The sequence below is a fragment of the Dysidea avara genome, chromosome 15 (assembly GCF_963678975.1).
Source record: "Dysidea avara chromosome 15, odDysAvar1.4, whole genome shotgun sequence".
NCBI lineage: Eukaryota > Metazoa > Porifera > Demospongiae > Dictyoceratida > Dysideidae > Dysidea > Dysidea avara.
Genome location: NC_089286.1, coordinates 12,025,857 through 12,040,706, shown reverse-complemented (window position 1 = coordinate 12,040,706; position 14,850 = coordinate 12,025,857). Strand labels below are relative to the sequence as shown.

The 14,850-nt window shown below is 38.4% G+C and overlaps 1 protein-coding gene across 1 annotated transcript; it reads left to right on the top strand.

Moving 5' to 3' along the window:
• The first annotated feature begins 8,830 nt into the window (after positions 1-8,830).
• On the top strand, positions 8,831-12,164 carry LOC136245284 (uncharacterized). The gene is made up of 5 exons (XM_066036770.1): positions 8,831-9,084; positions 9,402-9,530; positions 9,581-9,969; positions 10,347-11,607; positions 11,651-12,164. The coding sequence occupies exons 1-5, from the start codon at positions 8,831-8,833 to the stop codon at positions 12,162-12,164; spliced, it is 2,547 nt and encodes an 848-aa protein (XP_065892842.1).
• Positions 12,165-14,850: the final 2,686 nt, after the last annotated feature.

The following is a 14,850-nucleotide window of genomic DNA, read 5'->3' as shown; positions in this document are numbered from 1 at the left end:
CTTTGTAGCTGAACTCTCTAAAAGGTAACTTCTTCTAACTGATCTTTCTACAGGGTGATTTGTTTGTAGCTGAACTATCTACAAGGTAATATCTTCTAGCTGATCTCTCTACAGGGCGATTTGTTTGTAGCTGAATTCTGTACAGGTGATTTGTTTGCAGCTGAGCTCTTTACAGAATGGTTTCTTTGTAGCTGAACTCTCTACTAGGTAATTTCTTCTAGCTGATCTCTCTACAGGGAGATTTGTTTGTAGCTGAACTATCTGCAAGGTAATTTCTTCTAGCTGATCTCTCTACAGGGTGATTTGTTTGTAGCTGAATTCTGTACAGGTGATTTGTTTGCAGCTGAGCTCTTTAAATAATGGTTTCTTTGTAGCTGAACTCTCTCAAGGTAACTTCTTCTAGCTGATGTCTTTACAGGGTCACTAGTTTGTAGCTGAATTCTCTACATGGTGGTTTCTTTGTAACTGAACTCTCTACAAGGTAACTTTTTCTAGCTCATCTTTCTACAGGGTGATTTATTTGTAGCTGAATTCTTTACAGGTGATTTGTTTGCAGCTGAGCTCTTTAAAGAATGGTTTCTTTGTAGCTGAACTCTCTACAAGGTACCTTCTTCTAGCTGATGTCTCTACAAGGTCACTAGTTTGTAGCTGAGCTCTCTACATGGTGGTTTTTTTTGTAACTGAACTCTCTACAAGGTGACCTCTTCTAGCTGATCTTTCTACAGTGTGATTTGTTTGAAACCGAACTCTCTACAAGGTAACTTCTTCTAGCTGATCTCTCTACAGGGAGATTTGTTTGTAGCTGAACTCTCTACATGATGGTTTCTTTGTAGCTGAACTCTCTACAAGGTAACTTCTTCTAGCTAATCTCTCTACAGGGAGATTTGTTTGTAGCTGAACTCTCTACATGATGGTTTCTTTGTAGCTGAACTCTTTGCAAGGTAACTTCTTCTATTGATCTCTCCACAGGGCGATTTGTTTGTAGCTCAACTCTCTACATGGTGGTTTCTTTGTAGCTGAACTCTACAAGGTGATTTTTTCTAGCTGAACTATCTCTTTTCATAGTTGCATGAACTCCCTACAAGGTAACTTCTTCTAGCTGATCTCTCTACAGGGTGACTTGTGTGTAGCTGATCTCTATACAGGTTTCTTATTTCTAGCTGATCTCTTGAATTCTCTTCAGGGTGACTGCTCTATTAGGATGACTGCTCTATTAGAGTATCTCGATCTCGCACTTGCTACACCAAGTTGGATTTCGTGTTATAACTCCGTGGCTTTAAGTCTGATTCTTCTACACCATTGATGAGCCTTTCTAAGATGATTACTCCATCTGTACAACGATTTTCAAAGCATTACCCTAGGCGGTTTATCTGGTAGGCGTGGCAAGCAGTCGTTTTTTTATTAGCTGATCTCGATTGCGTAATTGTTACACACTGTTGGTTTTTTCGTTGTATCTTCCTGGTTTTTAGCTCGATTTCTTTCAAACCACAAAAGGTTTGAGGTTCAATAGTTAACCCATTCACCCACCGATTTTCAGCTTCTTCCCATACGCGGTTTACCCTGTAGGCGTGACAACATATTGGTGTTATTTTTCGTGAATAATCGCTCATAACTCTTTGCCTGTTTATCGTATTCCAGCCAAAGTTGGTACTGAGATGCGCCTTTATATCCCCCTTCTGTGTGCCAAATTTCAAGGCAATCGGATAACGCGTTCGCGTTTTATAGCAGTTTTTGTAAGTGTGCGACAAGAAAAAGAAAAATAAGAAGAAGAAAAAAAAAACGAAGAAACTGAGCCAATTTTTGAAGTCGCATATCTCGGGAACGCGCGAAGCGATTTTGCTCAAATTTGGAATGTGGAGTGCTGCAGTTGGAGGGAATGTCCACAGCAAAAATCGTCTTGTTTCATCAAGGAAGCACAGAGTTACGGAGGTGCGAAAATTGCGTTTTCTTTCTTCCTGTCAATATACTCACGGGTGTTACGCGCCGGCTTCTTGGGCCGCACGACACACTACCGTGTGTCTTGATACTATACTAACCTTTAATTCACACAATCTCTACATCATAACATACAATGAAAAAGCATAACGTTACCACAGTGACAGTTATTTGCGATGTCATAATGCATGCTCCATATGTTAAGCTATTGGAAAATTTAATTACCTTGGTGGAAATCCCAAAATTACGAGTTGGTACTCTCAACCAAATTCGCTCAACTTGATATCAATCTACATGAAGAAGGATGGTTAATAAGACTCCAACTGTATTGAGTGCAAAGAAGGTTGGTTTCAGATATACGGGGGTGTATGTTTATTCCATTATTCTGTTGCTGTTCCGTTATTCTGGGTTTTACTGCTTCCCAATTTGTTATGATATTGATGGAATCTATTTAGAAACCAACTACAAGATCACTCTCATGGGATTATCCAGGCACCACAATGACCATTGACTTGATAACCCACAATGAAAATATTTGAGGTTTACTGAATGGCTCTACTTGTGGAGGTAATTGTGCCACTAGCTATAGGGTGTTAACCACAAGGAGTGTCACATAGGTATACACTGTAGGTAGATCTGTGACTGCTATCAAGGTCTTGACTGGCCAAAATTCTGTTGTGATCTTAAACTAAAAGCCTTTTTCAATCTTTGACCTGTCGCTACAACATTTCAGTACTTTTCAACTATGGGTTGGATATTTTTTCCCTTGACCGTTAACTTGGCACATATTTGGTGGCCTTGGGTTTGATTGCAGTCACAGCTCTAGCTACAGTGAGTGCCTGTGTGTCACCCTTGTAACCAGGTGAGGTTTGTGGCAAAGACAAACATATACCATATAGTGGGTTTTTCTCGCGAACAAATTTACCTGCAAAAATAAAATCACGCAACACTTAATCTTGCAAGGTTATTAAATTCACAATATTAAAATCCTTGTGCAAATTTATTACTTGTTGTATTAAGTGTTCGTATACGAGATGAAAAGCAGTGGAATTTTGTCATGTTAGCCATGTTTCTTTGTATCTATGCTTGTATGAATTGGTGCAGGCACCTGAGGAAATGGGTAGGGCAGCCATCTTTAGTGATGTTTAGTGAAGAAACACATGTAGTATAGGGGAACGAGCACACTGGGAGTACTGATTGAGCTGTTATAAACAATCAGCAAGCTGTTACATAAACTAGCACCTGGTTCAGTAGCGAATGTAGATGCTAAGGCCACTCCAAATAAATTCTGTTTCCCATCCAATGCCCACATCTGGTTACTGCCAGCTCTAAATTATTCCATTATTCCGTATTCTTCCATTATTTTCTGGTTATTCTTGCATACTGACAGACCCATCTTGACAATGTCGGCTCACGTGTCAGCAGTTCGGCACAGACTTCATCTTCACGTTTGTGTTATTTTGCAATTTAAAAAGGAACAACAAGCTTAAGGTTACGGTATATTCACGGGCAATCATTCAAAATTTTGAATGCCTATCGATACTTTTTGAGAAGCCCATAAAACCAGTCTAGTAGCGTGAAAAGTTTTAAATGAAGGTGAAGCCCTTCATATTTAATGTTTTTACACACCCAAGAACAGTTGTTGTTCTACAGTAAAAACAAACAAGCACAATTAGTTGTATTGCTAACACAACACATTTGTTGAAATTATTTATCCCTGCTTGGTTTAAAGCAGGTTTTATAATTTGTTCCGCCCACGCATTTAAAACTATTACGTAACCTTAAGCATGCTTTCATGCAGCTTTTTATGGTTTTGCCAATTGCCATGCAGGCAAATAATGGCTTGTAAAGCTGCCAATACTATAAAGAAATAATGGAAATGGACCGCCCGCCGGCCCGCCCGCAAATATGCCTGAGTCCAGGATAGGAAACAGAGGATTTATTTGGAGTGGCCTAAAAAGATTAACTAAACTCCACATGATAAGATGTCGCAAATTTTAATATTGCGAAGTGCCCAAATCACTAGTCTTGTGTGACTAGCGACTAATTCAAGGAACGCAGTCGATAGTTATTTCATGATGCACCTTACCTTTTCCTCACGTCAGTGGAGTGGGCGGGCTTCACGGATTTGAATGGTTAGAGAGTCTTGTGTTGTGTCAGCGGATATTACGCCATGAGCACTGGAATAGTTGCTGGAACGTCAGTCGGTGCTGGTTTAGTGAACGTGGGAAACACTTGCTTCATGAACAGCATGATTCAGGCTTTTTTTCACACTCCATCTATCAGACAGATAGTTCAGTCCCACTGCAAAGTCTCCTGTGCAAGTGAACTAAGAGTGTATATGTACCAGGTGTGGCTAGCTTTCATACATTTAGGTGGTACTCTCAGCCAGTTCTGTACTCTCTGCTGCTTGAAAGATTTGCTGGCACAACACACACCAGCCCCAGGAAATGCAGTCTCCCCATTACGGTTATTTCAAAACCTGAACTGTGAGATATTTACTTATCATAGTCAATATATACATAATGTACACAATACACAGGTCTAATTCCGACTTGGCATCCTGGTAGTCAGGAAGATGCTGCTGAGCTATTTGGTGCTATTCTTGCTGAAATAGACGATGACCTACAGTACCCATGTATAATAGCTATGCAACAACAGTCACAAATTTTGTTCACTATGCAACACACACCAAGTGCTGTTCTAGTTGTAGTTACTATAGTTGTAGATTTTCATGTCTTCATGTACATTTTCTTTCAATCCACAGGAAATCAAACACATACGACAGCACATTAGTTAATAGTGAAATTGAATCCAAGAGTATGTACATACTACATCTGATAACTGTTAACGTGTATGTTGAACTAGTTACATGCACAGAGTGTCAACATTCTCACAGTATCAAACAACAGCAATCGCATTTGCAGATAAATTTACAGGTGTGTACAGACATGTAGATAATTTTCAAGGGACGAAGCTTTTGTCTCTTTGGCTATAGTGTATACAGTTTATCCTCAGTTATCCATGTGACTAGACATACATATAAGTGATTTGTTCTGACGAGATACGACATTAATATTGTACATCTGTATAGATTTACTTGGGATAATAGCATCAATACTACAACCAAAAACCCTTCCATCATCCATTTCACTCAATCAATGATAACAAGGTTCACATAGTGCGCTCACTATAAAAACAACCTGGACAAGGTCACTGATCAGTGATAATATTTGATCAGTGATAATATTTCAGCTGTACTGCCATGTTGTTTTTTATAATTTATGTACGTGTACTATGCAAACTATGTACTCAACATCATAGGGAACTACACGAGAGTACTTACTGAAAGCAGTTATCGTGCACATTGGACAACAAATGGAATCTGGTCATTACGTCTGTTATGAGAACACTTTGAATGGGTGGTATGAGATGAACGATGCCCAGGTAAACTGTAAACCTTGCACATGTATATGTATTAAGGTAGACATCAATTAGGTAAAGAAAGTTCCTCCTAAAATCCCAAGCGTACATTTTAATTTATGAACAGCTATCTTCAACAAAAAAAATAAAGTGAGCTTATGCGTAACTGTAGAACAGTGTATATATAGCTACATGTAACATGGATTATAAAAAGTTTCAGCAATTGTTCAAAGTGTTGCATAAAGGAAATAATGCAGTGGCTATAAACTTGTTGAACAGTCTACCATCTACAAGCTCATTTAATCTTAATAACAGCAAAAGTACAGCTCATGATGGTAACACAAGAATGCCTAAAGAGAAAGGTGAGAATAGTATACTATTCTGTATCTAAATAAAATATGTTGCTAGAAATGGATACGTGCCTACAACAACTCGGAAAAGACAACAACATTTCAATTATTACCTGTTACAGCTTGAATGGGGGTCTGCCGTAGTGCAAATATAACAGGAATACATTTACAATGCTGCTACCAAGAATGGGAGGTACATGACACCAGAATGTGTTGGATAAATGACAAGATCATATACATACATTATTTACTATGTAATAAATCTAATTATTTAGATTATGAATGCATACACAATGCTAATTGCTGATGAGTTTAACCGAAAAACTGTACGCTACATCAACATTATTTCATTTTAAAAGTATATCTAATTTCCTAGACATACAGTGCTTTACCTATCAGTAGTTATTTCATCACTAAAATGATACAACATGGGGTATCACAAGTACTTGGAGATCACAAAAAGGTGTGCATTTTGAATTGTACATGACTGGTACTTAACCATGCATGTAGATTGTAATGTTTGGCTATCATCATTGGATAATTCCTGTTCACCAAGCAGCACATTGGTCAATCATTGTGAGCACTACAAAGACCACATATTATTTGAATGTATATAATGTTCTAGGTAGTAAGTTTTGCAGACAAGACCATTCATTATTACGATTCATTAAATAGCCACTCTGGTCTGAGCTACGTTCAAGACATCATGTAAGTACACCCTTCTTCTGTTGAATAAATATTTATGTACATCTTATTTAGACTATTCATAGAGCTATGGTATCAGCAGGAAAGGAGAGTGGACTGGATGGAAAGCAGATTTTCATAAGGCATGTTCCAATCATACATTGTCCATTTCGTACTAGCCCTCACACACTAATAGAGCAGTCATGTACACGCTAATAAACAGTCAGATATAATTAATAATTACTGATTATCTCCCACTTGCCTCTAATCTCACATAGTCAGACCATTTTTTCTCAACATGGTGCTTATGGATAGAAAATATAAATGTCTAAATTGGTATCAAGCTGCAGCAGTGCAGTACTAAATCAACAACAAAAAAACCAGTATTGATGCATGTTTCCTAAAATTTGTGGTACAGATGATTCCTGTTTATAAATGGGAAGTCATGCATCATGCTACTGCAAATTGACACCTTGGGTAGTAATCAGGGAAACAAAGGAAGACAAAAGTAAGTCCATGATGTGTGCATTCTATGTGCTGCGGTATGCCAAAAGGTAGATCTTGGGACAAAGCGACGTTCGACAGAAAAAATCAAGCCTGTAGCTTTAGCCGTTATTGAGTTATGCTTGCCTGAAGGCATCAGGCAGGAGTTAGTCAGTAGAAAATTCCGTTGAATGTTATTATAAATTTTGTACCAAGCATTAAGGGTTGTACTGAAGGAACTTTTGGCACTAGAATGGCATTGTGAAGGTGATTTTCTGTGTTTTTTTTTAGCCAGAAAGACCCAAACTTTTGCGATCCCTAATAAACAGTACTACTGCACTGTATGCACAGGAAAAACCTTAAATTTCCATCAATGGATTTACAACATTCCCATGATAAAATACTTCCCATCATGGGAATATAAATCACATAAGGGTATGAATTTATTAATTCCCATCATGGCAACAAAATCCCATAAGGGGAATAGAGAATACACATGAAGGGAGTAAAGTAATTCAATATTCCCGTCATGGGAATCCTCAGTCCCATGAAGGGCAATCATGGGAATTCTGCGACCCATGAAGGTAAAACAATACAGGTTCTATTCCTGTCATGGGAATGCTCAAACCCACGAAGGAAACAATACAGGTTCTATTCCCGTTCATGGGAATTCTTAAGCCCATGAAGGGGAAATATTACAGGTTCTATTCCCATCATGGGAATTCTCAAACCCGTGATGGGGAAATAATACAGATTCTATTCCCATCAAGGGAAAATCTCAAACCCATGAAGGGGACAAAATGCAGGTTCTGTTCCCACCATGAGAATTCTGAAACCCATGAAGGGAAAACAATACAGATTCTATTCCCGTCATGGGAATTCTGAAACCCATGAAGGGGGATCAAACAGGTTATATTCCCATCTAGGGAATTCTCAAACCCGTGATGGGGAAATAATATAGATTCTATTCCCATCTACGGAAATTCTGAAACCCATGAAAGGGAAACAAACAGGTTCTATTCCCATCTACGGAAATTCTTAAAACCATGAAGAGGAAATATATTACTGGTTCTATACCCATCATGGGAATCCTCCCACCCATCATGGGAATCCTCCCACCCATGATGGTGAATGTTACAGGTTCGATATTATGAAAGTTGTTATAGTTTAAATTTGATGTGAATTATATTAAATTCTCTTGTTTCTCAGCTACACCTATTATATATATATATATAGATATATGCATATACAAATTAATAATTATAAGAATTTAACTGTAGCAATAAGATAGAGTATAAGCATATTACTTGATTAAATGTCACGGTATTGCTAATTACCATACAAAAATGAGCTTCAGATTGTACATATTATCACTCTATAGTTTAAGCCAAGATGTACCATGCCACTGCCCAGGTGCAATCCGAATAATGGAATCCAATGTATTGTCTCTACTGACATTCTTCCAATGCTCTCTCGAATGTATTTGTTAGATACACGAGGGTGTTCAACATAAAAATGTACCCTGTATGTTTTAACTCTCATCAGACAATACATGGGCAAACCATATCTCATCAGTTTCACCTCTGACATTAAGCATGTCTCCTTCCTCTGGATATACCAAAACGATTACATCATCTGCACATATTGGAGGTGTTGGTCTTAAGTGGTCTATTAGTACAAATGATTCTGGAGTACCTACAGAATTGGGATAAAGCATGACCTTTCTTAGTACACTAGATTCAGGGAACACTTTGTTTATTGTAGATGGCAGCACAATTGAACTGCCACTGTAACTATGTACATGGTCATCAAGTTGGGGTCGTTGGTAAAATGCGGATTTCCGGAATTCCGTTACGGAATTCCGCGTCCATTAATGTTATCACGTGATTTCAAAACGAGTCATTTTCAGGCAAGATTTGTTCGTGGTATTTAATATTCTCGCTCGTTACTATGTAATGGACGCTGCGTTAGAAGTAGGTGACAGCAGCAGCAGCCAAGAAGAAGAGAAGGAACCATCGTCGAAGAAACGCTATTCTCGCTTGTTCGAAATGGAAGCTAAGTTTGAAATAGATGACTGCAGCAGTGGGGAAGAAGAGAAGGAACCAGCGTCGAAAAAACGTTATTCTCGGTCGTTAGAAATGGATGAAACGTTAGAAGTAGATAACTGCAGCAGCGAAGAAGAGGAGGAACCAGTACTGAAGAAACAAAGGTAAGCCATGGTGTGCAATGAGTAACTCAGCGTAGCTATATTCAGCTGCCAGTAATTTAACTAAGTACACGGCCGTCGAGCATGGTATCTTCCTGAGGAAGCACTAACTTGCACCGCTTGAGTCTGGGCGGCTTGTTACAGCGGTGTTGTGAGCGCTGTTCAAAAGCTATGCATGGGTCCTTTGGTATGTGTGCAGACTAATTTGGTACATGGCAGGCGTGTCTATTCACAGCTTTGTTTGCCAGAAATTGAAGCCTTAAAATTTCTTTGCTGTGCCAATGCTGTTATTCTCCTTTCTGTTCATTTAATAATAACAGCACTTATATTATACTTTTATGTCACATATTCTACAGGCTTTATGGATATTCTGAAATTGATGTAATAGTGATTGGTGATTCAGAGGATGAAGATACAATGAATCAAGTCAAAGTGGAGCAGTCTACAAGGTAGATATAAAGCTTCACAAAACATTGCAAACTCTACGTGTCAATTGCAGGGATGAAACAGAGTGCATCCCTGTGTTCGCCTCGGGAATACAAAAGTACAGTGCAAAAGAGCTTGTTCAAATTTTACTTGAAAAGAGACTCCATCAAGGTTACGTCAGTCAGCAGCAGCCCCTGAGAGTGAAAGAATCCAAAGTGTTTATCGTTGATACAGACAACTTAAGCCACCCTGATGACATTAAAGCAGATGAATTAGGTGGATGGAAGAACGACGGCCAACATTCTCGCTGGCTAAAGGTTGAACTACATCAAAATGAAGTCACCAGTATTAAGTTCTGTGGTGGAAAGCCAAGCAGTGACCCACATATATATTGTTTACATAGAGCTTATTTTGTTCATCGATCTAATTGTCATTTCAAAAGGAAAATCGCTTACTTATCAGGTAACATTTCTTGTACTTATATTATAGTCCACTATGTTATAGTGGCTGTACTAGTGCCCATGTATATGTATGTGTGTATGTATAAGTGGTCAATGATATTAGGGTTTATATAAAGGGACTATGTTCTGTCACATCACTTTAAAAATATGCTAGCCTAATATTTAGGTGGTGTTGTAATATTTGCTAAATTTATTAGTGCGTACTAAAATTGACGTTTATAGTTTACATGATCTACCTAGTGATTTCCCATAATTATAACCTCTTATATATGTCATACTACAGATATTTTACGTAACAATGTTATTGTTATGTTATATTGCTTCACTAGTATGTGTGTAGATGTAGAATTATATGATTTTTTATTTTTTTTTTGCTAGATTACAAAGGCAACCGTCTCAATCTTACCCTTGTTCAATATATCACATCATCAGATGATGAGGTTGAGATTAGACCACATGGAAATGCTTCTTCGTCACAGTCACAGCCATACTTGCGTACAAGTACCAGTACTCTACAAGCAATTAAATCTAAATTACAATTCTCATCTCCTAAGGAGGCTTTGGAAAAAGTGTCGAAAGAGAGAGGTGGAGAAATTTTAGCAAAGAGTACTGGAGACTTACCCCGAAATAGGCAACAAGTATACAACAAAAACAAACAGCAAAAGACACAAGATCCTCTCTACAGCTTGATTGTAGAGATCCAGAATTTAGGTGGTAGTGGTGAAGATCAGTTTATTCGTGAGCTAAAGTTGGCACCTGAACCCTCAGTTATATTGTCCTATGATTATCAACTGGCAGAGGTGGAAGCGTTTTGTACTTACCCAGGTTACCACTGTGTGTTTGGAATTGATCCCACTTTTAATTTAGGACAGTTTAACCTTACAGTTACAACATACAAGCAGCTTCAGTTAGTGAAATCCACTGGGGAACATCCAACCTTTGTTGGTCCTTTGTTTTTGCATTATCGTAAAAACTTTTCTTGCTACAACTCATTTTCATCTGGTTTAACAGGTTTAAACAAAAATTTATCTAACATACGTGCATTTGGTACAGACGGAGAAACAGCATTAATAGAGGCTTTTCAGCAGCAGTGCAGAAATGCTGTTCATCTTACCTGTTTTACACATTGTAGAGAAAACATCAAAAGGAAACTTCGTGAACTCAATGTACCTTCAGATGCCATCAAAGAATATTTGTTTGAGATCTTTGGCGGTCAAAGAGGTACTACATTTGTTGAAGGCCTGGCAGATTCTACATCTGACAGTGATTTTGATGAGAAGCTTGCTGCTATTGAAATTACATGGAATGCCAGGGAAAAGGCTTTGTCTTCATCACCTCAATTTTTTACCTACTTTACCAAGTACAAGGCACCTGTTTTTAAGGAATCAATGATTGCATCTGTAAGAGAAAAGGCTGGACTAGGACACCCTCCAAAAGAATATCACAACAATGGTCCTGAATGTATCAATAATGTGATTAAAATGAAAGTCAAAAGAGAAAGGAGTGTGCTTGATGAGTTTTGTTCTATAATGAAGTCCTTGGCTGAAGATCAGCAGAATCATTTATTAAGAGCAATCACACGCCGTGGTGAGTACCGTCTTCATCCATATTTCAAAGAATATGAAATGGATTCTTCACAGTGGTTTAAACTGGATGAAAATGCTCGTACTGATCATTTACAGACTAAGAAGTGCGGCAAAGAAACTTGAAAGCAAACGTGATGATAAGACAGGTGCTGCTGTTCCACCAAGTTTACCTGAGAAATCAAGTTGCACCGAGGGGGAAGCCCTGACATCCATTGACTGGCCTCTATATGCAAAGTTACCGAAGTGTACAGTAGTTCCTGAAAGTACCCTCAATGGCATTTTGCGAAGGGCGGAAGAACTGGTAGCAACTACAAATACTATCACTACAGCCCCAGTTGATGGCACAGCAAGAATGGTAAAAAGCAAGTCTAATCCTTCTCGCCCTCACCTTGTGCAAGTGTTTCAAGACGGTAAAGTGACATGTGATGAGAATTGTCCAATGTGGAGATCGTTAAAAATTTGTTCTCACTGTGTGGCTGTTGCACATTGTCTAAATGTCACTGGTGAACTAGTTAACTGGTTTACTGTCAACTCAAAGCAGCCTAATCTAACCAAGATAACCACTGGCCACATTGGACGAAACATTGGCAAAAAACCATCACAAAATTGATACTCTCAGAGAAAAACCAAACCTCCAGTTTTAGCTCGCACAATGAATCCAGGATTCTCTTCTGCCCCAGATGTCATGACTACTAGTAGTGCAATCCAGAGTTCCTCAACCATGGCTGTGCCTGTCAGTACTGGCATGTCTAATAGCTGTCAACATTCGTTTCCATTTGGTCCTGGTCCTAATCCATGGTGGGGTATGTACTCTTATCCACCTTGGACTACTGATACACCATTTTCCAGCCAATACTATGATAATCACAATACGTTATCAGGCTATAATTCATTTTCAGCTTGCAGTTCACCTTCAGTCTGTGTGAAGTACAACAGCCCTTCTAGCTACAATCTACTTCATTCACCATCACCTCATTCCATTTTCTGGGTTTTCAGGCTAAATAAGCGCATTACTACTTGTTATGGATGCAGGAACAAGTTTACCAGGGCTGCTGATGGTGGTTTGCCGATTCCACCATTGGATCTCATACTGAAGTGCAACGAGGGTAGACAGTACTATGACAAGGCCGGTGTCCTACAAGAAAAGGAAAACAGTAACACATACTACCATCCACACTTCAATTGTATAAAACAGAAGCATCCTGATTTTCAATGCAGTGATATTCGTTTGGATGACTCAGTACGATCTACTTTACATTCTTCCCACTTTGAACTTCTACAGTCAGTGTTTGGCTTCAGTTTTTAGTTATCAGACAAACTAGACATTCCAATAGTGATTTAGGTCATTTTTTTGTAATTAAGTTACTAAGCCATTTTCACTATGTAACATGCATACTTTTGTTTCACGTCAAATGATATCACGTCAAAAGTAGCCAATCGAATGCCAGCATTTAAAATCAAACTCAACTTACAATAACAGCATGTCCTGTCACAAATTAAAACTCTCAGTCTCAGCACAGTTCTTTCACTGAAGCTAGACATTTTTCATTCCCCTACCCAGCAAAAGCGGTCAAGCCATGTGAGACTATTAAGCTGTTACAGTATCCAACATAAATTGCTTGTGCTCTATTAGAATATGGGTGTGTGTTCTATTAGAGTATTTCGATCTGGATTTTATAAAATTGCCTCCCCCATAATTCCGCGCGGAATTCCGGAAATCCGCATTTTACCAACGACCTCAAGTTGGTATACATTCCCCTTAACTAATGTGTAATGCTGTCCAGAATTGTGAATGGCAAAGTATTCAATTGCCTTGACAACAGAGTCTTCACCATCATTCTTCAATAGTATATTAAAAATTATAAATTTAAAAATAAAGTAGGAATCCAAACGATAAAAAGTAGTGAAACAAGAGAAGAACAATGGTAGCTATTACAGCATAGCTTGGTGGGAAATCCCTACTTTGGCATGACATAGCCATTATTATGTGTTCAATGCCAAAGTAGGAATTTCCCACCAAGCTATGCTGTAATAGCTACTATTGTTCTTCTCTTGATTCACTACTTTTTATCGTTTGGATTCCTACTTTATTTTTAAATTTAGTTTGTTTAGTTTCTTGTTAAGGCATACAGCTAGCTAAAAACATGTGACTGTTCTATTAGGGTGACTGCTGTGTTAGAGTATCTCAAGGCAGCCTGCAAGATGTGCGCTAGCCAAAAATGGGGTGTGGTTTCGATAGATTATAGAGTATGTCGTGTAAGCTTAGAAATTGAAGGTGTGTGGTCACTGAAATACAGCTAGTGAAAGGGGTGTGTCATCGTGGTTTCAATCGATAGATCGATAATGTATAGAATTAAGAATGGGCATGATCTTGTGACCTATCGTGAAGCTATCTAGTACCAGTACCTCCGTACAGTACCCTCCGTCATAGATTATATCAGTAAGGAATATAATCTATTCCTCCGTACAGTAGCATAGTCTAAGCTTCTTAAATAATCTTGTGGCGTCTATTATGCTGTTAAAAGAAAGTGTGGATACGGAAAATTAACGCCTCGATATGGTTTCGTTGGATGAAGAAGACAAGCAGCCTGATTGAGGATAAAAGAAAAGACAAGGCGCAGAGGGCACACACTCGTCGGAACCCCAAAAGGCACATCCCACTGGTGAGTTTGTTATTGTGGCGTAAAATGGTGGCTGTGCGCTGCTTCGTTTGGGCTCTAGGCTTGCGACCGTGGTCAGTGAGTGAGGCAGTGAGTCTAAAATTAGAGTTTTGGCGATTTTTAAAAAATTTATATCCAGCCACCTGTACGCGTTTTGTTATATTTAATGCTGTTTTATGTACTATATAGACTAGTACTATTCTGTAAAGGTGATTTTTGTCTCTTAAGATATCTCTAGGATGATTTTTAAAGGCAGAAAATTTGGCGGCGTGCAAAAATTTCACCTGGATTCCTACTTAAACGGTACGACTGTACCGTTTGATAATATATGCTCTCCAGTTCTGTATAAGGTTCCATTAACCCCATGAGCATTCATCAACATGCTTCGACAAGATGTGGCAATCATATCCTGATCACTATCAACAAAACTGATTTCACCAACTGATAAAATGTCAAAAGACTTGACTAAAATTTGTGTCTTCCCACCAAATAATATTAGCAGTGACAGTTTTATACCTGTTTCTTGCCTCAGCCAGTGATATTGCATGAAGGAGCTACATAATTGTATATGCATATGTAAATACAATGTGTTTTAAGTGATAAATATTTTTATATGTGCATTTACTCAATTACTTG

Excerpts from the sequence above, each read along its gene's own strand:
- LOC136245284 (XM_066036770.1), top strand. The coding sequence starts at position 8,831 with ATGGACGCTGCGTTAGAAGTAGGTGACAGCAGCAGCAGCCAAGAAGAA. Across the intron at positions 9,085-9,401 it reads CCAGTACTGAAGAAACAAAG|CACTTATATTATACTTTTAT; the intron begins GTAAGCCATGGT and ends TAATAATAACAG. Across the intron at positions 11,608-11,650 it reads TATGAAATGGATTCTTCACA|ACTAAGAAGTGCGGCAAAGA; the intron begins GTGGTTTAAACT and ends GATCATTTACAG.